The sequence below is a fragment of the Phaenicophaeus curvirostris genome, chromosome 2, assembly GCF_032191515.1.
Source record: "Phaenicophaeus curvirostris isolate KB17595 chromosome 2, BPBGC_Pcur_1.0, whole genome shotgun sequence".
NCBI classification, from domain to species: domain Eukaryota; kingdom Metazoa; phylum Chordata; class Aves; order Cuculiformes; family Cuculidae; genus Phaenicophaeus; species Phaenicophaeus curvirostris.
In genome coordinates, this window is record NC_091393.1 from 101,321,494 (window position 1) to 101,346,431 (window position 24,938).

General features: G+C 42.8%; 2 protein-coding genes across 2 annotated transcripts; both read left to right on the top strand.

Annotated features, from left to right (window-relative positions):
• The first annotated feature begins 1,902 nt into the window (after positions 1-1,902).
• Positions 1,903-9,670, top strand: CCT4 (chaperonin containing TCP1 subunit 4). The gene is made up of 14 exons (XM_069850167.1): positions 1,903-2,120; positions 3,013-3,065; positions 3,323-3,412; positions 4,016-4,124; positions 5,412-5,554; positions 6,205-6,326; positions 6,407-6,539; positions 6,868-7,007; positions 7,298-7,394; positions 7,710-7,820; positions 8,072-8,202; positions 8,306-8,540; positions 9,119-9,232; positions 9,505-9,670. The coding sequence occupies exons 1-14, from the start codon at positions 2,003-2,005 to the stop codon at positions 9,517-9,519; spliced, it is 1,611 nt and encodes a 536-aa protein (XP_069706268.1). The 5' UTR covers positions 1,903-2,002; the 3' UTR covers positions 9,520-9,670.
• Positions 9,671-9,895: 225 nt separating this feature from the next.
• Positions 9,896-23,635, top strand: FAM161A (FAM161 centrosomal protein A). Its single transcript, XM_069851533.1, has 8 exons — positions 9,896-9,908; positions 11,116-11,471; positions 14,488-14,732; positions 15,177-16,361; positions 16,779-16,946; positions 20,701-20,800; positions 22,072-22,226; positions 22,847-23,635. Exons 1-8 carry the CDS (start codon positions 9,896-9,898, stop codon positions 23,337-23,339), a joined length of 2,715 nt encoding a protein of 904 aa, XP_069707634.1. The 3' UTR covers positions 23,340-23,635.
• Positions 23,636-24,938: the final 1,303 nt, after the last annotated feature.

The following is a 24,938-nucleotide window of genomic DNA, read 5'->3' on the forward strand; positions in this document are numbered from 1 at the left end:
ATTTCTTCCTAATACCTAGTCTAAACCTCTCCTCTTTTAGTTTGAAACCATTACCTCTTGTCCTATGGCTACAGGCCCTGCTGAAAAGTTTTCCTTGTCTTTCTTATAAGACCCTTTTAAGTACTGGAAGGCCACAATAAGGTCTCCTTGGTGTCTTCTCTTCTCCAAGCTGAACAAGCCCAGCTTGGAAGCCCAGGAACTCAGCCCCCATGATACTGAAAACACTAGCAAATCAACTCTCTGAAGCTCATTCTGGAGTTTCAGAAAGTAAGTGTCTTTCATCAGGCCAAAACTGATGCCATGAAAAGCCAGACTCAATAATCAATATCAATGTGATTATTAAGTAAGGTATCCTTCAATGTGACGTCAGGCATGCAGGGGATCGCTCCGCCTAAAGCACGTGCGACTTCCAGTATGATTCAGAAAGGCTCTGTGCAGTCAAAGCATACGTATTCATCACTTCTCCTGGAACAGGTGAGTGTGATCAGTTCCCAGAATTTATTTACATAAGTTTCCTTCCCTTGGCACAGGTGCTCTGCCCTGGGGGGTGTCATCTTCAGGGGTCTCAGGAGGAAGGCTGTAGATCTTCCTCACAGTTTAACTTTCCAACTCTCCTTCTTGCACATGCTCTTAAGACTCCTTGAACACCTCTTCCAGGCTGCATCTGGTCCTAGCTGGCTCTTCTTTCTCTTATCATTGCACTAGTTCTTGTTATCTGGCTTAATTGGATACAGTCTCATTCTTTCCCATTCTTTTTAACTGCAGCCTTGTTAGAATTCCTTATATAAGCATAAGAATCCAGGCACAGGCCAGCTAGAAGTTATTATTCAAGCAAATCCTATAATTTAGTTCTAAAATCACAAAACCTATACGTAATATTCAAATAAGTTAGCAACATATAACAAATCATTTCTTCCTTCAACACAAGGTAGTAATCTGCCTCCATCGTGTGCAGCAAGACAAAAACTGGGACAGGGCATATTTCCCACTTACATGCACGTGTCTAAATTTTCCCAGAAATCTTACACATATTCCATTACTTTCCAAGGATGAATTTTAAAGTTATTATGAACTTCACAACAGCGAAAACTCTCGCCGATTTGGAGCTGGTTCCAGCTCTCCATTTGGCCCTGTATTTGTGAGCGAGGCTGCAAACAGAGGGGATGGCAGAAGGAACTTCTGTTCAGCAGGGCTCACGCTGCACACAAGGCGTTATCGTCTCCAAAGAATGAACCATGTCTGGAAAAATGCTGTTTGGAAGAAAATGTGCTGTCTGACTTCCAAAAAATGCCATTGCTTAGATTTGACTTCTCTCTACTTCGCTCAACCTGTGAGAATTAATTGCCAAGTTTTGCTGTAGCTGGTTTGCATGTTTAATTATCCCATCATATAAATCTGTCTTAGGCTAAGAGGTAGCCTGTCCTAGGGCTGTGAGAATGTATCGATATGCTTAGTGGCCTTGTAAGATGCAGCCGTCGTAGGAGAGAACTGAAGGGAGACTCCAGACACGGTTGAATAATCAAAAAAAAAAAATGGGCATCCTTTGAAGATGGAGATGGTTCTTTGTCTAAAACTAGTTTTGTGAGACGTGATGCCTTTTTTAGAAGGGCTGAACTATAAAATAAAAATATTATTGCCTCCGCTTCAAAGGCTTTGTCCTTGTCAGTATTTTACTAGAGAATGAGTGTCTCCTCCCCCCGCCCGCCCCGCTCCCTCTCACCGCCCCCCTCGGGCCCGGACCGCGCCGCGCGGGGATCCCCGAGGCCCCCGGCACCTCCTTGCTTTAGGCGTCCGCGCCGTTCGCCTGCACGTCTGGCGCTCCCCGCTCCGGGAGCGGGGCGCGGGCGCGCGGCAGGGCAGCCCGCGTGACGTCAGGCGAGGCGCCGGCGCGGCAGGATCCGGAGGCGATCGTCGGGGCGGCGGCGGCGCCTTCTGGAAGGTTCGCGGCGTGTGAGGCCGCGTCCGTGAGGTTCATCCGTGTCCATCGGCGGCGGGGGGCGCCATGCCGGAGAACGCGGGGGCCAAGGCCCATGGCGGGGCTGGGACCCGGGCCAAGGGCACCTACCAGGACCGGGACAAACCCTCCCAGATCCGCTTCAGCAACATCGCCGCCGGCAAAGGTGAGGCGCGGCTCTTGCCCCCTCCCCGCGGCCCAGGGAGCCCTGCGAGCTCCGGGTGGTTCTAGCGGGAGGGGACCCTGCGGGCTGTATCGCAGGGCGCGGCCGGCGAGGCGCGGGTCGTGGCGGGGGGGGCCTCTGGCTGGGGGTTGGCACTCGCACTGCTCGGGTTCGTTGGGCTGTGGTGTTTTCCTATTGTCACTCGGTTTTAAAATGGTTCTAGTTAAGTGATCGGATTTTATGAGCTTGAAAAGCAGCAATGGGACACAGTACTGACGCTCCAGGCTTTTATGTCTTTCTCCTCTTAAGGATGATTTAATATGGGCAGTACTGAGCTGATACCGGGAGATGCTTTCTTTTCTGAAGAAATCATGGGATGTTTTGGCTTGGAAGGGACCTTAAAGATCATCCGGTTCCCTGCCCCCTGCTATGGGGAGGGAGACTTTCCAATGGATCAGGTCGCTCAAAGTCTCCTCTAGCCTGGCCTTGAACTTCCCATAGATAGGGCATCCACGACTTCTCTGGGCAACCTGTGCCAGTGCCTCATGACCCTCCTAGGAAAAAAAAAATCTTCCCAATATCTGACTAAATCTTCCCTGTTTTAGACTAAAATGGTTTCCTCTCATCCTATTCCTGCACTGCCTGATAAAGAGCCCCTTCCCAGTATTCCTGTAGAGGCTGCCTTTAAGTATTGGAAGGCTGCTGTAAGGTCTCCCCAGAGCCTTCTCTAGGCTGAACAGCTCCCGGCTTTCTCAGCCTGTCCTCATTTGGGAAGTGCTCAAGCACCCTGACCATCTTCATGGTCCTCGTTTGTTGAGAGTGATGTTTAGAATGATGGAGTAAATGCTTGTAGTTTCTTAGACCAACTTGCAAACATACTTGTTTCTCTTTCTAGCTGTTGCCGATGCGATTAGAACAAGCCTTGGACCAAAGGGAATGGACAAAATGGTAAACCTTAAACTTAAATTTTTAAAACACTAAGCTTATAGGGCGAGGCTGTAAAGAGAACATGTTTTACGTTGATAAGATGTCATTTTTTTGCCTTGAACATCTTTTCCAGATCTCATTTATTTAAGGGAAAGCGTGAACTAAATACACATCTTGGCTTTAGAAATAATATCAGGAAATATATTTTACATTTATCATCAAATTAAACTAAAGTGTTGTAGCCACTGATTAGAACTATGTTGTCCTTTACTTCTCAGATTCAGGATGCTAAAGGAGATGTGACAATCACTAATGATGGTGCTACTATTCTGAAACAAATGCAGGTTCTGCACCCTGCAGCCAAAATGGTAAGTATTTTTTCCCATTGCTTAATTAGAGCTTAATTTCGGGGACAAAGAAGGGTAGTAAAGTTTTGTGTGAATTTGAGGAGCATTACACACTAGTGATAAAATGAGAAATCTTATGGGGTATGTTCCGGGACTACCTACTTTGATTGTAAGATAAAAGTTCAGAGGACTTATTTTTCACACAGTATTCCTTTATTTCTTAACTAAGAAAGTCAGAGATGTTCCTTAATTGCTAGGACAGAAGAGAAAGAAGGAAGAGGATGAATTGCTTTATGGTCAGGCGGTCTGAGCATCAGTAGCCTGTTCTGTCAAGAGGTTTAGTGTGGACCTCTGAGATTTGATTGTGGCTGGAAGTGAAACCGGGCTTCCTGTGGCCTGTAAAAGTAAAGGAAAGACAGACCTGTTACATAAGTGTGATCCAGTTTTAAGATTGGGAGGAAAGCATCTTTGCTTCTGAAGATCTGTTGCATAGTTGTACTCAGCCAAATAGGTGCACAACAATGGAAAGCAAAGTAAAGCAGAAGGTACTGACTTCTAACTGTCCATGTTTGCAGTTAAGCAGCATTATGTACATATAAACTTCTGCCATAATTTGTCGTTTAGTTGGTGGAGCTGTCAAAAGCACAAGATATTGAAGCTGGTGATGGCACTACATCTGTTGTTGTTATTGCTGGAGCTCTTTTGGATGCCTGTTCCAGACTTCTTCAAAAAGGTAAATATGGTTTGGTCATGGTTTTATATTAAATACATTTAAGTCCTTCATCTGCTTGCACATGTATCACGAAGCTTAAAGTAACTGTTTCCGTTTTAAACGTGAAAGGTAACTTGGAGTCTTCACATTGCAGTTTCACTCATGTCCTACTTTCGATTAAGAATCTGGCTAGCTTTTTTTTTTTTTTTAATTGAATGCGTTATTGTTGATATGGGAAATAGTGGGTAGATGAAGTGTTGAATGTTTCCTGGTGGAAACTCACCTTGATTACACTTGTACTGCTCTCATGGACAGACAGCTGGTGTAAAGACGGTATAAATGGAATTTGGGACCAGTGATTCTACAGTTTTTTTATACTTAGTGAATTACGTCTCATCCCTTACAGTGTAAGAACCTTGAGAAAGTCTGATCAGGAGAAGACATGAATTATGGAAAGCAATAGTTTGTGTAGGTTCAGTTCCATTAGTTCAGGGTGCATTCTTATAGTTGTCTTCTGTGCAGTTCAGGAGCTCTTTTAGCTGTCTGGCACTTAGTCTTCTGTGCGCACTGGAACTAGAACAAAGATGATTGGACTTCCAGAGTTCTTTTCCGTCTCAGATCTGGACTCGTTAGCAGTTTACTTAGTGCAGCTTCATCTCAACATGCGGTTTTGCTCTGTGTTGTCTTTCTGGCCCCTAGCAGTGGTTCACTTCTGATCGCTTCCTCTGCTGGAACTGGCTGTACTGCTGCACCAGCAGCCTGGCATCCTCTGCCATAAAAGGTAGTTACAAGATGCCTGTTTCACGTTTGCCCTGTTTTCACGTAAGCTGCCTGCTTTGGAAACATAAAGGTTTTATCACACACTCTGGAGAATCGAGGGAATTGATACAGAACTGTGGGAAAACAGTCTTTGATAATCAGAAATAAAATCACTATCAGGCTCCTTGCGGGCACTACCTGAGCAGTGGCAGCTTTAGGAATGCCAGGGAGAAAGCTTTGAGAGAAGGTATGTTTCTGGGATTTAAGACATTGCAGAGAAATGTGCTCTACTTGCCTGTGAGGACAGATTATCAGGAATTTTATAGTTTTTTGGGTTTTTTTTTCTTGAGCTTTGACGCTGCAAAGTAGTAAGGGAAGTCATGAACTCTTCAAGAACTCATTTTGCGAAAATGTCTTCAGTTAATTCTGATATGAGTCTCTAATCTTAACATGGAAAGAAGAGAGGGTGAGGGGTAAGGGTGGGAAACCAAACCAAAACCATTGGTTTGAAAGCTTGACTGTCTAACAACTATTGTATACAATCCTCAGGAATTCACCCAACCATCATTTCTGAGTCATTCCAAAAAGCTTTGAATAAAGGAATTGAAGTGTTGACCAACATGGCACAGCCAGTTGGGCTGAGTGACAGAGAAACCTTGTTGAACAGTGCAACTACTTCACTGAATTCAAAGGTATGAATTTCTGCCTCCAGACTAGCTGAGCCTTCAGCATTCCCCAGTCCGTGCTACTGCTCAGTTAGTAAGAATACCCTGCGCATTACAGGTGTGGTTGGTTTTCAGACACCGGCTACCTTCTCTGGGGCAGGCTTTTCGGATGGCCATGGTTGAGATTCAGTTGAAGCAATCAAAGCAATTTCAGTATGGAATACCTAGTGATCTTAGCTGTTGACTGTAAATGTGAAAATGAGCTTCAACTGAAAACATCAGAAACAGAAAAATCAAGTGAGATAGAGACCTGTTGCCAGCTATTTGAGTAGACAGTTCTTGTTTGTGCAGCAGAAACTCCTAAACCAGCATTGAAGTCTGGAGAAATGCATTAGTTTCCCTTCCAGCAGCTTAACCTGGGGAGTTTTCAAAGGTCCTGTCTTAAGATTCTAAGAGAAATTAAAATAAGTCCCTAAGCATAGGTTTTCCCAGCAGTGTAGTTGCTATTTCCTTTAAAGAGAGGAGCCCTCAAGAAGATACCATGTTATAACATCTCACTGGTGGACAGGGGTGGAAAGACAGGTTTGTTTCAAAATACAGCAACAATATTATTTTGAAATTACTTTATCAGTGTTGAATCTTTAACCTTTTTTTTTCTTTACTGTTAAATCCCTTAGGTTGTGTGTCAGTATTCTAGTTTACTTTCTCCAATGAGTGTGGATGCAGTGATGAAGGTGATTGACCCAAGTACAGCAAGTAGTGTGGACCTCAGAGATATAAAAATTGTTAAGAAGTTGGGGTAAGACATAACTTGTGACTAGATTGTCTCTGAAATTGGCTTCCCAGAGCGCTCAAGTCATTAATTGTTTTTGTTTCTAGAGGCACAATTGATGATTGTGAACTGGTTGAAGGACTAGTCCTCACTCAAAAGGTGGCAAATACTGGTGTAACCAGAGTGGAAAAAGCCAAAATTGGGCTAATTCAGTTCTGCTTATCTGCTCCAAAGACAGATGTAAGTTAAACTATGAAAACTATGACTAGAGCAAAACCTTTTACTCAGTGCTGGAGGATGCAAATGTAATGATAACACCGATTTTCAAGATGTTCTAATGTCAGCTCTATCCCACAGCTATAACGAGGGTCTGCTAGATAATGTCTGGGTACTGGTAACTCTTAAAGAGCTTAAAGTTAATGAGAAGACATACTTGACTGTCATGCTTATTTGCTTAGAATCACAGGCTCTTAAGTTACAGAATGTGGAACATCTTGCCGCTTGCTTTTAAAGTCAGCGGTTTTTCATAATACTTGTTTTTCTTTCTGCCTTTTTTTTTTTTAAATAGATGGACAACCAAATAGTTGTTTCTGATTATGCTCAAATGGACAGAGTACTGCGTGAAGAGAGAGCCTATATTCTGAATTTAGTTAAGCAAATCAAAAAGGCTGGATGCAATGTGCTGCTGATTCAGAAGTCTATTCTGCGGTACGTTAATAGTGTTTTAATTGCTTACTGTCTGTGTTTGGGGGAATGCTGGAATTGTTTGGAATACCTGGTAATTTGAGGCCAAAAATGAATACTTGGCAGTCTCAGACAGTCTGTAACAGTGACTGCCCTTTTAGAAAGTACTGTGTTGTGTGTATTTTGAGTTCAATGACATCGCTATTTTGTATCCTGAAAAATTCCAGCACTGCCGGTAAGAAGCAAGCCACTGGCTGGCATGGTCCAGTTACTAAAATAGCTCTGCGGACTGACTACTTCCCTCTTGTTTTTAGGGATGCTCTTGGTGACCTAGCCCTCCATTTTCTGAATAAAATGAAGATCATGGTGGTTAAAGACATTGAACGAGATGACATTGAATTTATATGCAAGGTAAAGCGAGTTCTGTAAATGGCTGTTAAAGTAGCAGTGGTGTTTGAAGTTTCAGAGCAGACTTTAGTACCCAGCCAGTGCCAGTTAACTGTAGTACTTCATCACTTTCATGTTTTGACTGTAATGTAAGAATAGACAGTTCCTAAAAATCATGTCTGTTCTGTTGAGCAGTTGCATTTCTAGCAAGGTTGGGGACAGATGTAAAAGCCATAGTCCTAACCACATTTTACTGTAATGTGCAGTAGGGTACACGTTATGTTTACTGACTTTGCAGCACAGCTCTGGATTACTTTTTTCCCCCATTATTTTTTTTAGACAATTGGAACTAAGCCTGTTGCTCACATTGACCAGTTTACTCCTGACATGCTGGGCTCTGCTGAGCTGGCAGAGGAGGTCAACTTGAACGGTTCTGGGAAACTAATAAAGGTGAGTGAGAGACAAAATGTTAATGCCTACTTAACACCTGCCAATTATTTTAATAACAGCTGCTGGCTTTAATAGTTTAAATTTCAGTACCTACCACTGATGTCTGAGTAGCCCACCGCCTTGGGAAGTGTAGTGGTTTGCTTAGCCAGATGTCAGTACTGTTACAGACCTTGCAAATACCAACTGAAGTCTTGTTCTGTGTAGAACCTCCCCTTTTTTTTTAACTCGTAGTATTTGGCTTCATTTTTTAGATTACAGGCTGCACAAACCCTGGAAAAACTGTAACTATTGTGGTACGTGGATCCAACAAACTTGTTCTAGAAGAAGCTGAGCGTTCAATTCATGATGCCCTGTGTGTCATAAGATGCTTAGTTAAGAAAAGGTAATGTGTCAGTTTAGTTAGAATAATTGTATTAATAATACAGAAAGCTAATAATTTATGGACTTACATTAAATGAGTTTTTATTTCTGATTTCTGTCCATAGAGCTTTAATTGCAGGAGGTGGAGCACCAGAGATAGAGTTGGCGCTGCGTTTGAATGAGTACGCTCGCACTTTGAAGGGCATGGAGTCGTACTGTGTCCGTGCGTATGGAGACGCACTGGAAATCATACCGTCTACTCTGGCTGAAAACGCAGGCCTCAATCCTATTTCGACAGTAACAGAACTGAGAAACAGACATGCTCAAGGGGAGAAAACAGCTGGCATTAATGTCAGAAAGGTAACAGGGAACTGTATATATGCATAGCAGCACTTAAAAAACACTTGGGCATTAAAAGGAAAATGCTTGGCAGTAGGGCTGAACTAGGAGAGAGCGAATTTGTCTCTCGCAACAGTATTCTCCCTAAAATTAGTATTGAGGTGGATCATAGCATATTCTCTGAGGCTTTAATACTATCTCAGTGCTGGTAATCGCAGACACTTAAATGCCCTGTCCACACGTCAAGGAGCTTCGTGTATCTCTTCAGAAAAAATATTTCAGCTCCAAATAGGTGCGTTAAGAAAGTCTCTGCAGTGGAAGTGCTCATATGTTAAAGTAGCACAGTGGGATGGCTTCTTTTAAATCATCACCATGTTTAAGCTGGCGTAACTATGTTTTTCTCGGCTGGTTTTGACTGGGTATGTCAGATGCTTGGAGGAGAAGTTGTGTACTGTAATAGTCCTGTTGGCAGTAGAAGAGTACAAGCTATTTCATAGTCTAAATCAGAGTTTGTTCTTTCCAGGATTCTGCTAAAAGAAAACTTCCTAAATATAACTGGCGTGTGCTTTGCACAAAATAAAGGCTATTTGTTCTTGCAGGGTGGCATTTCCAACATCTTGGAGGAGCTGGTTGTCCAGCCACTGCTGGTGTCCTTGAGTGCATTGACTCTTGCAACAGAAACTGTGCGCAGCATTCTGAAGATCGATGATGTGGTGAGCAGTGTTTGCATCTTGTTCTGTCTGATCTTTTTTTCACAAGCCCCAGGATGGTTATTCTCTTAATTTATAGTGCTTCAAAAGATAGTATTCTCAGTTTACGTGCTATTTAGGCCATTTGGCCTTCTAATAACTGCAATTGTTAAAATTCATAATGCATATTATTTTGTTTTAAAGTGACTAAAAAGTCAGGATCTTCAAGTAGATGGGAAGTAACTGTTAAGTGTCATGTGGACTGCTTGTGCCTGACTCTGAACTCTTCTTTGCAGGTGAACATGCGGTAAGCTGAGCAAAGGAAGGAGGAGAGTGTCCCCTACAGCTCTTTCCCTGTAGTCTGGGATTGTCTGCGGCCTGTGTGAATTGTTCTCAAGTCCACGAAGGCTTCTGTACTTCTGTCACGTTAATTTAATAAAACTTGCGGTTTCAAAAAGGAAATGGTGTTTATCAATAAACATGCAGTAGTCTCCCTGAATTTCAGCTTTATAATTTTGGTAGAAATAAGATAAATTTTTTTTATGTTATATTTGCTTTTCTGTGCTGCATCCTCCTATTTAGTTCTGTAAAGTTTAACAGCAACTCATTAGCTTTTAGAATTGCGCTCCATTATTGTGCCAGCTTAGAGCCGCTTCTTGAAAAGAAGGGGTGTTACTTCCCTTAGCTATGGCTACAGCAAGCAAGTATTTTTGCAATGATAGCACTTAAAACTATATTCCTTGCTGTTTTGTCTCTGGTTTGCAGTGATTTCTGATCCAGAGTGCTACGTAGGGCAGTCTTTACATGCAGATTTTGGCACAATTGTTAAAACTAAACCTAGCTCTAAAAAGGCCAGGATAGTGTCACTAAGCCTAGCTGCAGTCATAGTAATAGGGATTTATTTAAAGTTGGGTTTGGATAACTGGTGTTCTCTGACACAGTTGTAACTGCTCTTGCTGTTGTTTCCATCATAGCAGTGTTCCAACTCCCAGTTCTGCTTAGGAAAATCCCAGGAGTGGAACTGGGGCAGTTTCAGCAGTACACACACCCCTCCTGCCCTCCTGGAGTAGTTGATTTTCCCAAAACTGGTTGAGAAGTACAGTTACAGAATACACATGAGAATCTGTTGGTAGCAGAAGGAAAAGGGCCCCCTCCTTCATGTCACTGCAGGGGGGGTTAGCTGGAGTCACTTTATCAGGGGGAGCTGTAATGCTCATGAGTTCTAATGAGTTCTCAGTCACTGGGAAAATGCTGTCCGCCCCAGAATTCACTCAGTTCAGAGTTAATATCGGTTTTTAACATTACAGGTCATAGTTTAGAATAAACATTTTTCAACTTCTTGTTCTAAGCCCGAAATTTTGAATTAACCCTTTCATTTTCATTAGTGGTATACTGATGACCATACTCCTCTCTATTTAAAGGAGAGATTGTTTCTTTCATGCCTCTCAAACTCGCATTTCTGTTGGACTAGCTATGGCTGAAATACCTCCCTGTCACTTACAGCCCCGCAGAACATTCAGAATAATGCAAATACTAAAAAAATAAATAAATAGGTAATCGATTTAGGCATTAATGTTCTGCATAAACTATTTGCCGTCGAAATGATGCCTCATCCCACACAATTAGACCTAGCAAGGATCCCTTAGTTTAGGTATTAACTTGGATTAAAGGTTTCGTTCCTCACCATTGCGAGCTCCCAGTTCTTGCTAAGACTTAAAATGAAGCTCATCCGTGGGCAGGGACCCCTCCCGCTGGATCAGGTTGCTCCAAGCCCCATCCCACCGGGCCCTGAACACCCCCAGGGCTGGGGCAGCCACAGCTCCCCTGGGCAGCCTGTGCCACTGCCTCACCGCTCTCACGGTGAAGAATTTCTTCCGTATGTCTAATCTAAACCTCCCCTCTTTCAGGCTGCAGCCGCTCCCCCCTGCCTCCGTCCCCGCTGTCCCCGCTAGGGAGCCCCTCCCCGGCCTTCCCGCAGGCCCCAAGCCCGGGCAGCCGCTCCCTCCAGGCCCAGCGGCCCCGGCGCTCCCCGAGCCCGGGGGGCGGGGCTCCGGCAGGGCCGCGTCCTTCCCGTGGGGGCAGCGGGTGGGTGAGGGGGGAGCTCCGAGTGCAGACTCGCGTCCTGCGCTGTCCCCCGGGGCTCAGCGCCGCCGAGGCACCGAGACCGAGCGCCGCGATGCGGACGCGCCCCGGCCCGCCGCCTCCCGCCCTGACCCCGCGGGGCGAGGCCGCCCCCGCCGCCCCGGGACAGCGCCCCGAGCAGGTACCGGGGGAGGGGAGCGGGGGAGAAGGGGTGTCTGTGCCTGTGTGTGTGTGTGTGAGAGGGTCTGTGTGTGCGTGAGGGTCTGTGTGTGTGTGCCTGTGTCTGTGTGTGCACACACACGTGTGCTTGTGCATGTATATAGAATCATAGAATAACCAGGTTGGAAGAGACCCACCGGATCATCGAGTCCAACCATTCCTATCAAACACTAAACCATGCCCCTTAGCACCTCGTCCACCCGTGCCTTAAACACCTCCAGGGAAGGGGACTCAACCACCTCCCTGGGCAGCCTGTTCCAGTGCCCAATGACCCTTTCTGTGAAAAATTTTTTCCTAATGTCCAGCCTAAATCTCCCCTGGTGGAGCTTGAGGCCATTCCCTCTTGTCCTGTCCCCTGTCACTTGGGAGAAGAGGCCAGCACCCTCCTCTCTACAACCTCCTTTCAGGTAGTTGTAGAGAGCAATGAGGTCTCCCCTCAGCCTCCTCTTCTTGAGGCTAAACAACCCCAGCTCTCTCAGCCGTTCCTCATAAGACCTGCTCTCCAACCCCTTCACCAGCTTTGTTGCTCTTCTCTGGACTCTCTCCAGAGCCTCAACATCCTTCTTGTGGTGAGGGGCCCAGAACTGAACACAGTATTTGAGGAGCGGTCTCACCAGTGCCAAGTACAGAGGGAGAATAACCTCCCTGGACCTGCTGGTCACACCGTTTCTGATACAAGCCAAGATGCCATTGGCCTTCTTGGCCACCTGGGCACACTGCTGGCATGTGCATGTGTGTGCATGTATGTGTGTCTGTGTGTCTGTGTCTGCACACGTGTGTCTGCATGTCTGTGTGTGTGAGAAACACTCATTCACTGGTGAATTACTGAAAAGGGCAAAGTCTTCAAAGCAGAGGCAATAATATTTTTATTTTACAATTCAGCGCTGAATCGGATGCTCTTCTAAAAAGTCATCACATCGTATGAAAGCAGTGGGTATATGGACTAGTTTTAGACAAAGAACCATATAAATCTTCAAAGAATGCTCATTAATTTTTTGATTATCCAAGCATAACCGGAGACACCCTTCAGGTTATCTCTTACAACAGCTGCACCTTACAAGGCAACTAAGCATCTTGGTAGATTCTCACAGTCCTAAGACAGGCTACCTCTTAGCCTAAAATAGCTACATCTTACAAGACAGATTTATATGATAAGATAATTAAACATACAAACCAGCCACAGCAAAACTTATCAATTAATTTTCACATGTTTGTGTCTGTGCACGTGTGTGTGTGCGTATGTTTTAAAAAGGCAGAGCACTAGTTTCCTTAGCCCAAAATCAGAGCAGTGTATTTGCACACAGAGGTGTTTTTAACAAGCTTTGACATTCCAACATGAACTTGCGGTTGTTTTCACTGCAAAAATCGCTAACTCCTGTTGTCCACAGCACAGTGACCACGTGCCACAGGAGTTCCATCTCCAAACCAGCGGGCTGAAAAAGCCACTACAGAGTGCCCAGCGAAAGGCACCATCTACCCCTTTCGGAATCTGCTGCTTCTGACATTGTGTGTAAACCTCCTGGTTCAGTTCTTATCTGCAGAACGATCCAGCCTGCTTCCCTGGACCTGGGCGACAGCCGTTCTTCAATCCGCTCTTTAAATGCTGGGTGTAACAAGCTCATTAAGAGATTAGTGTTGGATGGGCCATACAGCAGCACCATCTGTCAGGTTCTTCTGCGTGTGTGTGTGCGTGTGCCACACGGCCCTGTCCAGAGGTGTGAACTGCCCTGTCTGGGGCAGGGGGACGCAGCGGTCAGGCCAGGTTAAGGTGAGCCCATCACCCTGCCCGAGACAACCCCTACGGGTTCTTGTCCCCTGACCACCGGTGGCTGCACTATAGGACACAGGAGACACACACAGACATGGGCATCGGCACACACAGACACACAATCACACTGACACACAGTCAGACACACACACTAATCTCTTAATGAGCTTGTTACACCCAGCGTTTAAAGAGCAGATTGAAGAACGGCTGTCGCCCAGGTCCAGGAAAGCAGTCGGATCATTCTGCAGATGAGAACTGAACCAGGAAGTTTATACACAATGTCAAAAGCAGCAGATTCCCAAAAGGGTGGATGGTGCCTTTCGCTGGGCATTCTGTAGTGGCTTTTTAAGGCCGCTGCTTTGGAGATGGAACTCCTGTGGCACGTGGTCACTGTGCTGTGGACAACAGGAGTTAAGAGATTTTTGCAGTGAAAACAACTGAGAGTTCATGTTCGAATGTCAAAGCTTGTTAAAAATACCTCTGTGTGCAAATGTACTGCTCTGATTTTGGGCTAAGGAAACTAGTGCTCTAATTTTTTAAAACATAGAGCTTAAAAATAACATAAAGGACACCTTTTTTAATGCAGAGTAGCCTGGGTTTAATAATTTCTCTAGCTTGTGTAAGCCTTGAAAATATTTTAAAGAGTACACTTACCTGCACAGAGCTGCAAGCTGCCAAGCAGTACTGGAACTATACACAGTGCAGAATTCCTGTCATTGCACAGTAGGTTATGGAAATAGGAATAAATACTTACATGCAGGATATCTAATGACTAATAGATACGATATAGATATCTTATAACTTACAGACTTTAGAATGCTTATGAAAGCGTGAGGCAGAGAGAAGGTTCTGTTGTGGTTTTGTTTTTAACTAAAGGCTTTTCAGATCTGCATAGTAATCAAGGAAAAAATACACTTTATAAAACAATTAAACTTTTTTCTTTTGTAAGTCCTTTTGATCATAATTCCTGGTGTAAATATGCTGATTACATGGACAGACTTAGGAATTTCATATGCTTTAAATAGGACCCTTACAATATAAATAATTACACTATAAGATTATTCCATGTAACTCTGTGTTAACATTTGTATACAGGTATCTCTATTCGCTATTACTGTGTCATTCACTAGATTTAATTAGGATAAAGCAGAATTAAGAACCTTGTTTCCCTTTCTTCTAACAGTCAGAAAATTTTAAACATCTCTTCTAGGATGGTTTTGAGTTGGATTCAAATACCAACAAAGAGCAGGCCCTCTCTCTAAATGGAGACTCTGACAAGTGGATAGACTTTTCCAAAATATACAGTTCAAATCAAGAATATTACTTGAAGCTAAAAGAGTTGAAGAACGCTCACTTGGAGACCATGGCAAAATTAAAAACTATGTATCGGAATAAACTATATTTAAGAGGAGTGCAACCCTTGGACAAGAAAAATGCTCCTAACATTTGTTGTAGGTAAGTTTGATGGTACCTTTCATATCATTCTCAATTGCTTTGCAGACATCTGTAGAGTAGCAGGTCTTTTCCTGGCTCTGGAAAGCGTTACTGTCTCCATTTCCTCTAAGCAGACAATCACAGAAAAGTTAGTTTTAATCACAAAAGTACTTCCTCACCTTGCTAAAAGACTGAGATTTATGAGTTGGTGTGCAGCAGAGTCTGGGCAACACATTCAGTAAAGCACAATGCCTTTCCTTAAGAAGGGCTGACTTGGTCACGATCAGCACTTACTTAAAACTGCGATCTGCTGTGAGTGACCAATGTGCTTCTCTTGTCCCTTCTTCTCTTCCCCATCAGCACTGTTCATTTTGTTCTAATGATGATACCTTAAACTGGAAGTTGTTGGCTTTGCATCAATGTTGAACTGGTCTCAAACTCACTTTTTTTCCTTTTTTTTTAAAGGCCAACTTGGGACAAGAGCTTGTATCAACCTCTACATTTGCACAAATCCTTTTCAGACTCTGACTTAAGCGATCCCTTAGGCTCAACTATATCTGATGGGACTGACTCAGAATTAGCATTTGAAGAAAATAGTAGTGAAACTGGATCATCTGCATTTGCTAAGCAACGGATTGAAAAAATGTGGGATGGGTTCTCTGTGGAAGACTACATCTCCCGCACCAAACACAGCTTACCAAGCTCACCAGCCTTCAGAATGATACGGAAGAAAGAGAAAGCATGGTCACCAAAAGTAACAGTGCCCAGGCCTTTCCAGATGACTCTCAGAGAAGCTAAAAAAAAAGAACAGAATGTCAAATCAAAATCACAGATGGAAATGGAAAATAACTTATTGAAGAAGCAGCTCGAGGAAGAAGCAGAGTGTCAGAAAAAATTCCGAGCTAACCCAGTGCCCGCTGCCGTATTCCTTCCACTCTACCGTGAAATTGTACAACGAAATGAAGAACGCAGGAAATCTGTGAAAGAGAGAAGCAAAGTCAAGCTGTTGGCTTCTCAGAGGCCATTTAAATTCATTGAACGAGAGAAGCAAAGGAATGAAATTAGGAAAATGCAGTTAAAAGACCTTTCTGCACCTGAAAAGAAAACAAAACTGTTCAAAGCAAAACCAGTTCCTAAATGCGTTTATAGTCCAGCTGTTAATGACAGGCTAAAGGAGGAAGAGCTATACAGAGAAATCAGGATCAGAATGAGAGCTGAAGAGTTGCTACGTAACTCATCTGTACCCAACAGCAGGCTGGCTTTAACAAATAGCAATAAAAGGAAGAAACACAACTGCATTGAACCAAAGGAAACAGAACATAAACCCAAGATCAAATCAAGCGTTCCAGATTTTGACTTACTACACCAGAAATTTCAGAAACGCCTCCTGCAACAAAAGCAAGTGAAACACCTTACAGTCTGTGAGCCTTTCGATCTTCGTACTCCATATATTCCCTCAAACAAGGGGAAGATTTTGAAGGACATTCAAGAGGATGAAGAAAAGTTGAAAGAAACACGCTGGCCATATGCATCTCCGAGATGTAAACCTCAAATGAGGAACACAAGCACAAATTCACGTCTCTCAGGACGTGCCCAGTCTAAATCACCAAAAATCACAGAATCCACAAGACAACGGCTACAAGCCATAAGGTGACTACTTTGGCAGTGCTTTACATTTAATGTGCACATTATGAGTAGATTTCTTTTTGTATTTCTACCTGTGTAGTCAGTTCTTCCATACAGTGACTATATGGCTTAATACATTAATATAAGGGCTTCATTAGAATATAAAACTTCAAATATTTAAATACAGGACTTACTTAACTAGTATTTATGATTGTTAAAGAAACAGGAGTGTATTTCTCAGAACACCCACAAGAAAGGGACAGATGACTGCTGTCTCCCAGGATAAGCCTGAATCCCTTAAAATGACACACACCTTGTGTTCTCTTATGCCAACCCTGTTTTCACCCTGTTTTTTCTTTTGAATTTCCTTTGCCAAAGCTTCCCTTAAAGTCTTATTTTCAATTTAAAATTAATTCAGCCTTAGTTTATTTTTTCACCCAGGAATTCACTTGAGGATAAGAGAAAACTGGAAGAACAACAAAAAAGGAAGAAAACAAAGCAGAAACAAAGAACAAAAAAACTCCAGAAAATTGTATCAACTCGGGCTGAGGCCAATGACCCCCATCAGAGCCTCGCCCAGATGTCTAAATCCAAATTAAAAACATTCAGGTATTTTGTTGGATTCCCCTGAATCCTGAACCTCTCAATTCTACATTGTATGTTAAACATTGTATGTTAAACATACAATGTAAGAAATAGCATAGTCTAAGTATACTTAATTACACATTTGATACATTATACACTGTACAAGCCACCAGTGAAAAAAGGGGCCAAATCTAGTATTTGAGCTGGGAAATTGTTGCATGTTTTAATGATTTCAATCTACATATTCCATTTAATAGAATCATAGATTATCTAACAGGAGAATCCTATATTTTCTTAGTTGAAATATCAACTAAAGAGCAAAAAGAACAGCATAATTACTGACCACCCTTGCACTGCTGGACTGATAGATGGTGGTAGGACTGTGGTACTAGCTGTCTCCTCAAGTAGCAAACATTTCACAACTCACTTCGTCCCAGCAGGTCTCCACTTACAAGGGAAAATTAGAGCAGGAATGTTATTTTAATTTAGCACAGGTATCTGCAGTTAACCAGGAACGAATGGGATCCAAAGTTAGTTTTAGAAGAGATACAAATTCAGAGACTGTTTCTACACAACTGAAAAGAGTAACACACAGGGAAAAACATCAGAGCCTTCTCAGTGTGCTGTAAGCTAGCATTCGGGATGGCTCCAGCTCTCTGATGCTGATCTAAGTCCAGAATTGCTGCCTGACCTTGTGTTTGTTGCTAATGTAACATTTCTGCTTCCTTTTAATTTTATATAAAAAAAAAAAGTCAGTCGTGTTTGAATGAGCTGTTAGTGAGGTTTATAATCTGCCTTGGCATGATGGTATTGCAGCAGTATTGCCCATTTAAGGCACTGTTACATGGAGATGGTGAGAGGTACTGGCTGCTGTGCTCCTGTTGCTTCATGCATAAGCAGGGTTCTTGGACAGCAACTACGCATCCTGATTTCCAGGCAAATTGCTAGTAACTGGCAGTAGCAGGGCAAGACAATATAAAGGTGAATGATGATGAGATACACACAATTACACGATTCATAGCTGGGACTAGCAACTTTCAAGTTACCCTGCTAAACTTTAAGGCATTTAGAACATGGTCCAGGACAGAGATCTTTCTGAAATGAGGGTGGAGACTAGGACTGTCTTTATGGCTTTGAGTTGAAAAGTGACAGATAAGGTTTCCTCGTTCTTTTTTTCCCTTTCCTTGTGTCTCTTCTTTTTTTTATGGATAAAATATAAAGCTGGGGATTTGTCCTTAATAGACTTTAAACACTGGTCTGTTGTAAGCAAAGTTGCTGAAATAGCACAGCATCAACTGTGAGACAGCACCACACATTGTTCCACCAGCAAACTTTGGAATGGTTAGTCACCACCTATGTTGCTGCACTGTGACTGGAAAGAGAAAATGCAGCAGAAACAGAAGCACGTCCATTCTCACATGCCAAAAGCATGAAGGGCAGTAGCTTAGCGGTGTAAGCTGGTATATGCCAGGAGCAGCATTACAGCAAGCATTTTGCTCGGCCACGTGGGCAGTCAGTGACTATCTGGCATACATCTGTGCCAACCTATCAGTCACCTCCCCCAAAGGCAGCTGAATCATATATGATAGAATAACCAGGTTGGAAGAGACCCACTGGATCATCGAGTCCAACCATTCCTATCAAACACTAAACCATGCCCCTCAGCACCTCGTCCACCCGGGCCTTAAACACCTCCAGGGAAGGGGACTCAACCACCTCCCTGGGCAGCCTGTTCCAGTGCCCAATGACCCTTTCTGTGAAAAATTTTTTTCTAATGTCCAGCCTAAATCTCCCCTGGTGGAGCTTGAGGCCATTCCCTCTTGTTCTGTCCCCTGTCACTTGGGAGAAGAGGCCAGCACCCTCCTCTCTACAACCTCCTTTCAGGTAGTTGTAGAGAGCAATGAGGTCTCCTCTCAGCCTCCTCTTCTCCAGGCTAAACAACCCCAACAACTCAGCTGCTCCTTGTAAGACCTGCTCTCCAGCCCCTTCACCAGCTTTGTTGCTCTTCTCTGGACTCGCTCCAGAGCCTCAACATCCTTCTTGTGGTGAGGGGCCCAGAACTGAACACAGGATTCAAGGAGCGGTCTCACCAGTGCCAAGTACAGAGGGAGAATAACCTCCCTGGACCTGCTGGTCACGCCGTTTCTGATACAAGCCAAGATGCCATTGGCCTCCTTGGCCACCTGGGCACACTGCTGGCTCATGTTCAGTCGGCTGTCAACCAACACCCCCAGGTCCCTCTCCTCCAGGCAGCTTTCTAGACAGACTTCTCCTAGTCTGTAGCACTGCATAGAGCTTGGCTGAAGCCAAAGCACACTTAGGAAGAAGCAGTGGTCTACAGGGATTATACAGGATTCTGGAGGGCCAGGACAGAGATGCAGTCAACAAAGGTAGTCCCTTCTAACTATTTTGTTAGAGTCAGAGATTAAGCACAATTTCTTTTGTAACACAACCAGCAGACACTTAATAAGAGGAGCCCTATAACTTAATTGTCCTGTAGCAGATGATCTGCTGACTCTAGGACAGAAGCAGAAAACAATTTGAGTTACAGTAGCAAGGTGGAGGATTGAGAAAGTGGGTGTGCTTACAGATTTGATTTGAGTTTGTTCAACAGCGAACTTCACATTATTACAGTATTTAGCTTAATCATATTTCAGGAGTATTGTATAATGCTTATGCTTAATTCTTGTCTGCACCTAAAATTATGCTATTACAAAGCAAGATTACTTCCCTAGTGCTGATGCATTAAGGCTGGTGTAAGTGCTTAACTTGATAATGCTTATTTCAGCATAGGCTGGGTAATAAGGTGCATTATTTTAAGTGCTCTTCTAACAGATAATTAGGTTTGTAGAAAGCCGCCTGAGAGATCACGCAAGTAGCAACAATGAAGTTCACTCCCTCAAAACGGTGATTAGCTTGCTTTAATGCACAGGCATGTTGTGGAAATTCAGAGGATGAGAAGGGAAAGACACATCAGAAGTGTAGAATGCCCCTGAACTCTCATACTTGCCCTTAAGTGTCTGGCTCAGTAATGACAGAGCTGAACCCGTACAGAGGCAACATCACAAAGAGGTGTCTTCATCACACACTGAGGATTACGACTCATGCTGCCTGGATTATCCGGTGATAACTTTGATCTGAGATCATTTCAATTGATGAATCAACAATTTCATCATCCTGCTATGTTGACTGGGCCCTTGACAAACCAACTAGGAAAGAAATGTGCTATGACCCAAAATGCAGCCTCCCCTCTTGTGAGATAGACTGGTAAAGCAGCAAGATTCTCATCATCAAACTTCACCTTAAAGTACTCATTTTTAATGAGTTTAGTAAATGAGCTTAATGATAGTAATTTCCTACGCTGTGTTCCCATTTCATCAGTCACTTCAAACTGTTTAATTTTGCTTAGGACAACCAGAATATTGGTATGGAGTCAGCATTTAAAAACCTTAGGTATCCAAATTTAAAAGGAAAACACCTCAGTGTCCAAAAAAAACAGAATCCAAACTCAGCCCCTTACTAGCCAGGACCTCTCTGCTTATCCAACAGGACTGCTTCAGACAGTTTTGTTCAGTACTTAAAAGCAAGCAATTGCTGTGAAAATGGGACAATATACCTCACAGACCTAGTAACCACCATAAAATAATTTACCTTTTATATAACTTTAAGTCAAATAACGTGTGGCTTGTTATAAGCAATTTAACTTTCAGCTACTGTAGAAGATTTCTTCTTGTATTGTAAATTAATAATAATTTCTCTTATACTCTATTTCCCTTAGGGATTATGAGAAGCAGAGAATGCAAGAATATTTACAAGAGTTGCGAGAAATGAAAGAAAGAGTAAAACAAAGGCCGCTGCTTTTTGAAAGAGTCACTCAGGTTGTCTTGGTTCTGTATTACTTCTTATGCAGTATTTGAAGAAAAGATTAAGACATTTGTAGTCAAACATTTTGAAAAGGCATCTGACAAGTACTTCTGAGACCAATATTTGTCCGTTTTAACCTCGGTTGCCCCATCTTGGTTTTAAGATGAAAGAGGGGTAATTTAGGTCAGATATTAGGAAGAATTTTTTTCTTGTGAGGGTGGTGAGGCACTGGCACAGGTTACCCAGAGAAGTCGTGGCTGCCCCATCCCTGGGGAAGTTCAAGGCCGGGTTGGATGAGCCTCTGAGCAACCTGATCCAGTGGGAGGTGACCCTGCCCATGGCAGGGGGGTTGAAACTGGATGATCTTTAAGGTTCCTTCCAACCCAAACCATTCTATGATTCTACGATCTCCATATAATTATTACTAATTTTTGTGACTAAGGATTCATGGTGTGCTTGCACAGAGAACTGAGACGGCTGTTGCAAATGTGTTGTCTGATTCAGTTGCAACATGACTAACGCTGAACACAACAAAAAATTACAGCGAACTGGGACAGGTTTAAATTGGGAAAGAAACATTAAGAAGACTCAAGTATTCTTTGTGTCTACTGTGAAGCTCAGATGCAGTATATTTTTATCTCTCTGTTTCAGTATAGCCATGTGCTGCTGGTAGTGTGGACACTGCCAGAGAGACAGTAAGTTGTGGCTTTATGACAAGTTCTCTTGTCCCTTCTGCCTGTGTGGGTTTCCTGGTCTGCCATTGTTGCAGAACAGGAGCATCTGTGTAGATTGAAGAACAAGTCCTCCTCACTCAGATATTGCCTAGAGAAACAGGATTTCCACTCTTGGTTTCAGAGCTAGAGATACACATCTATGTAATTTGTTAAAAAGCACTGTAAGAAGGTGAATCAACACTACTCTTTAGAGCAGCAGCTCCCAAAGAGAACACAGAGAAGGAGAGGGGATAAGGGAGAAACTCTGGGAAGACTACATGTGATTTTCTACAGGTCACATCTTCCCCCTTCTCGCTCAGTAGCTACAGACAGGATTTATAGCTCTTCATTAGCCAGTGGGCACAGGGAGTAAACACTTTAAACTAGTACAGGGAAGGAAAAGTTGGTATCAACTTTCCAGGCATTGTTTTGCTATCCTTACCTGCATTAAAGGTTCATTTGACTTGTCAGATGTAATTAGTGAAACAGTATGAATATAAATAAACAAAAGTATCGAAAGACAAGCATTTAATGCATTTAAATAACACATAACCATTGTGATTCTCCTACAGAAAAATGCGAGAATAGCTGCAGAAAAGCATTATTCTAACAGACTGAGAGCGCTGGGGCTGTGCCCAGAGTTTGTTTCAAAGAAAGGACAAACAACCAAATCGCTACAATGCTCCAGTGCTGAAGATTTTAGTAACTCCACCCCTGCCAGAGAAAGGTAGAGATTACTGAAGGCTATTTTTTTGGCCACTACATACATAGTAATTAGACAGTAATTTTTTATGTATAGGTTTGGGGGTTTTGTTCATTATTTGTACTATTTCCCAGGTAAATATTTGACTATGTAGTTAGCTTTACTAATGTTAGCATTAGTATATATTTTTTATTGTTTTTCCTGAATTAGATATTATTTCATAAAACAGAGGAGAGCACTGGATAAGTCATGCACTTCAAATAAAAATGAAAAAAAAATTTTTTTATTTGTTCCTTTCACAAAATACTCTGGGAGGTTGCTAGTAAGTCACTTCGTTCTTCATTACTTTTGATGATTTTTAAAAATAAGCCCTATAGAAAATATTACTCAATATCCCTCAGGTGTTATGACATAAAAAGAGGTAGAAATGAAAAAAGATTAAATATTTAAGTGATATTGTTGAGTTACTGTCTTAACATGAAAGGAGACTCTAGTGTCATCCCATTCCCTTTTTCCTCACCAGTTCCACCCCAGCTAAGTACACAGGGATTTGCCCTAGATTACTAGAGGGCAGTATGCCTTTAAAACCTACTGGAAAACATCTTGCCTGAAAATAAAATCACACACGCAAATTGTCTTTTCAGAGTTGTCATGGATAAAGTGAAAGAAAGGGAAGCATTTGAGGAAGCAGCTGACAGTAATCCTCACTCTGAGCAGTTCTGTGACGAGGAAGAGAAGAGAAAAGGTGAAGAAGCCTCCACGCAGGATGGCCAGTCAAGTGAGTTGGAGGATGAGGAAGAGGCAAGAGCCAGCCCTGATGCTCAACAGCCTCGCCATGCAGGGGAGACTGGGTCCAGTCCCACCTCTGATCAGCACCGTGAAGAGGAGGAGGAGAAGAACAAGGATGAGGAACAGGAAGCAAGTGCAGGCCTGCCTCTTGGCCATTCCCAGGAGGAGGAGGAAGAAGAGGAAGAGGAGGATGATGATCACTCAAGACCCAGCTCTCAGTCTGACCAGTCCCATGAGTGTGAACAAGGTCAGTCTGACCCTGAAGCGGAGGGTTCCTTTGGGTATGAGGATGAGGAATATGAAAGTGATGATTCAGAAGAGAAACCCAGTGATGATGAAGCTGACTGAAAGGAAAGCAGACAGGGTGGCCTGGGGCTCAGGAACCCTATTTCATTGCTGGCAGTGAAATAGCCATAAAAGAAAAACTTGGCATTTTGCTCCACACACAAAACTCTGTGAATTTAAAGTTCCTAGCTTAAAATATTTTTCCAGCACAGTACTGTTGTCTATTTTTGGTAAGAAAGATCAAGTTATTAATTTCCACCAAAAAAAAAAGTTTAATTTTATATTAATCTTCTTTGTTCTAGTCTTCTGTGACATTAGTGCACCTCTTTTCATAAAATGAACTGCAACCAGCGCATAGTAATAATAATAATAATAATAATAATGATAATGTCTTGCATGCTGTGTTGGTAAATAGTGAGGTACCTGAATACTTAACCTCAGGTTAACCAGCTCTTTCTGCATGCTGGCAAACCCAGGTGAGATTATGGAGTAGCAATTTGCCATTATCAGGGTCTCCCAGTCTTGAACATTCCAGTACTCCTGGGGTCTGTTCCTGCAGTATCTTCTGCAGCGGCAATGAACAGACAAGGGTCTGTTGTGTAAGGTCTGTGAGTGTTTTTAGCAGAGCGGCTGCTAGGAAGACAACTTATGCTGTTAGACAATCTGGGCAAATTAATCTGTTCACTTCCTCTCTCTTCTTCACGTGGGCTTCGTCTCCTGCTCACTTAAGTGACCTGCACTGCCTCTTTGATGGGTCAGATGGGTGACTGGGCCAGAAAAGATTATTGCTTTTGGAGGAACCAAGCTGAGATATCAACTCAACTACATTGTTCAGCTAAAATATTAACAGTATTGAAGTTGCTGAAGGCTCCTTATAGAGGAGAAAATGCCTGAGAGAAACCACTTAAACTTTCACAGAGATTTTTGACACAGACAAGTAATGTAGAAGAGTAAGTCAGCAGAATAATATGTTATGCTGCATAACTTATATTACTGCCTAACCGAGCCCCAAAACTGTTATTTCAACTCCATTTGTTTTGAAGAGCTCTTCTGTGATCATGTAAAATCATTCTTCATAACATAGTAACAAGTACTGACATTAATCTTCAAATGTCCTTATTAAGATGGTTAGCATACACTGTAAAGAGAGAATCTTACTACGGCAGATAAAAATATAGTGCAGCAATTATAGGTGCATGCAAGCATGGAAAGAAGTGCATTAATATGTTTTCTTACATGCTTGCTACTCTGGACTCCACCGCACAGTAAGGATGCAAATGGAAGGTTTGGGTTTGTACTTTCGTACTTTCTCCTGCTCTTATTGGCTTTCTTGCTAACCTGTCCCATGCGACGTTGGGAGAGAGAAAAGAATGCGTCCACATAACAACAGACCACAAACGAGGATTACAAACAAGCTTTGTCAGGACAGAGCATAATGCAGCATTACATAGACTAAAAACCTGTTCAGTGAATAGGAAATACACATGTTAAAACTACAATATTAGCAAAAGTAACTGCAATGATCATCAATGAGGATTTTTTTTTCCTTCCATGGTGCATGCAAGGGCACTAACTAAATCTGTTATTATTTAAACCTGGTTTTATTTCTTCCTTCTAACTCTGAGAAACTGTGTAACAACGTTTGGAAGTTTTTTAATCCTT

Excerpts from the sequence above, each read along its gene's own strand:
- CCT4 (XM_069850167.1), top strand. The coding sequence starts at position 2,003 with ATGCCGGAGAACGCGGGGGCCAAGGCCCATGGCGGGGCTGGGACCCGG. Across the intron at positions 3,413-4,015 it reads TGCACCCTGCAGCCAAAATG|TTGGTGGAGCTGTCAAAAGC; the intron begins GTAAGTATTTTT and ends TTTGTCGTTTAG. Across the intron at positions 8,203-8,305 it reads AGATGCTTAGTTAAGAAAAG|AGCTTTAATTGCAGGAGGTG; the intron begins GTAATGTGTCAG and ends TTCTGTCCATAG.
- FAM161A (XM_069851533.1), top strand. Across the intron at positions 14,733-15,176 it reads GCTCCTAACATTTGTTGTAG|GCCAACTTGGGACAAGAGCT; the intron begins GTAAGTTTGATG and ends TTTTTTTTAAAG. Across the intron at positions 22,227-22,846 it reads TCCACCCCTGCCAGAGAAAG|AGTTGTCATGGATAAAGTGA; the intron begins GTAGAGATTACT and ends TTGTCTTTTCAG.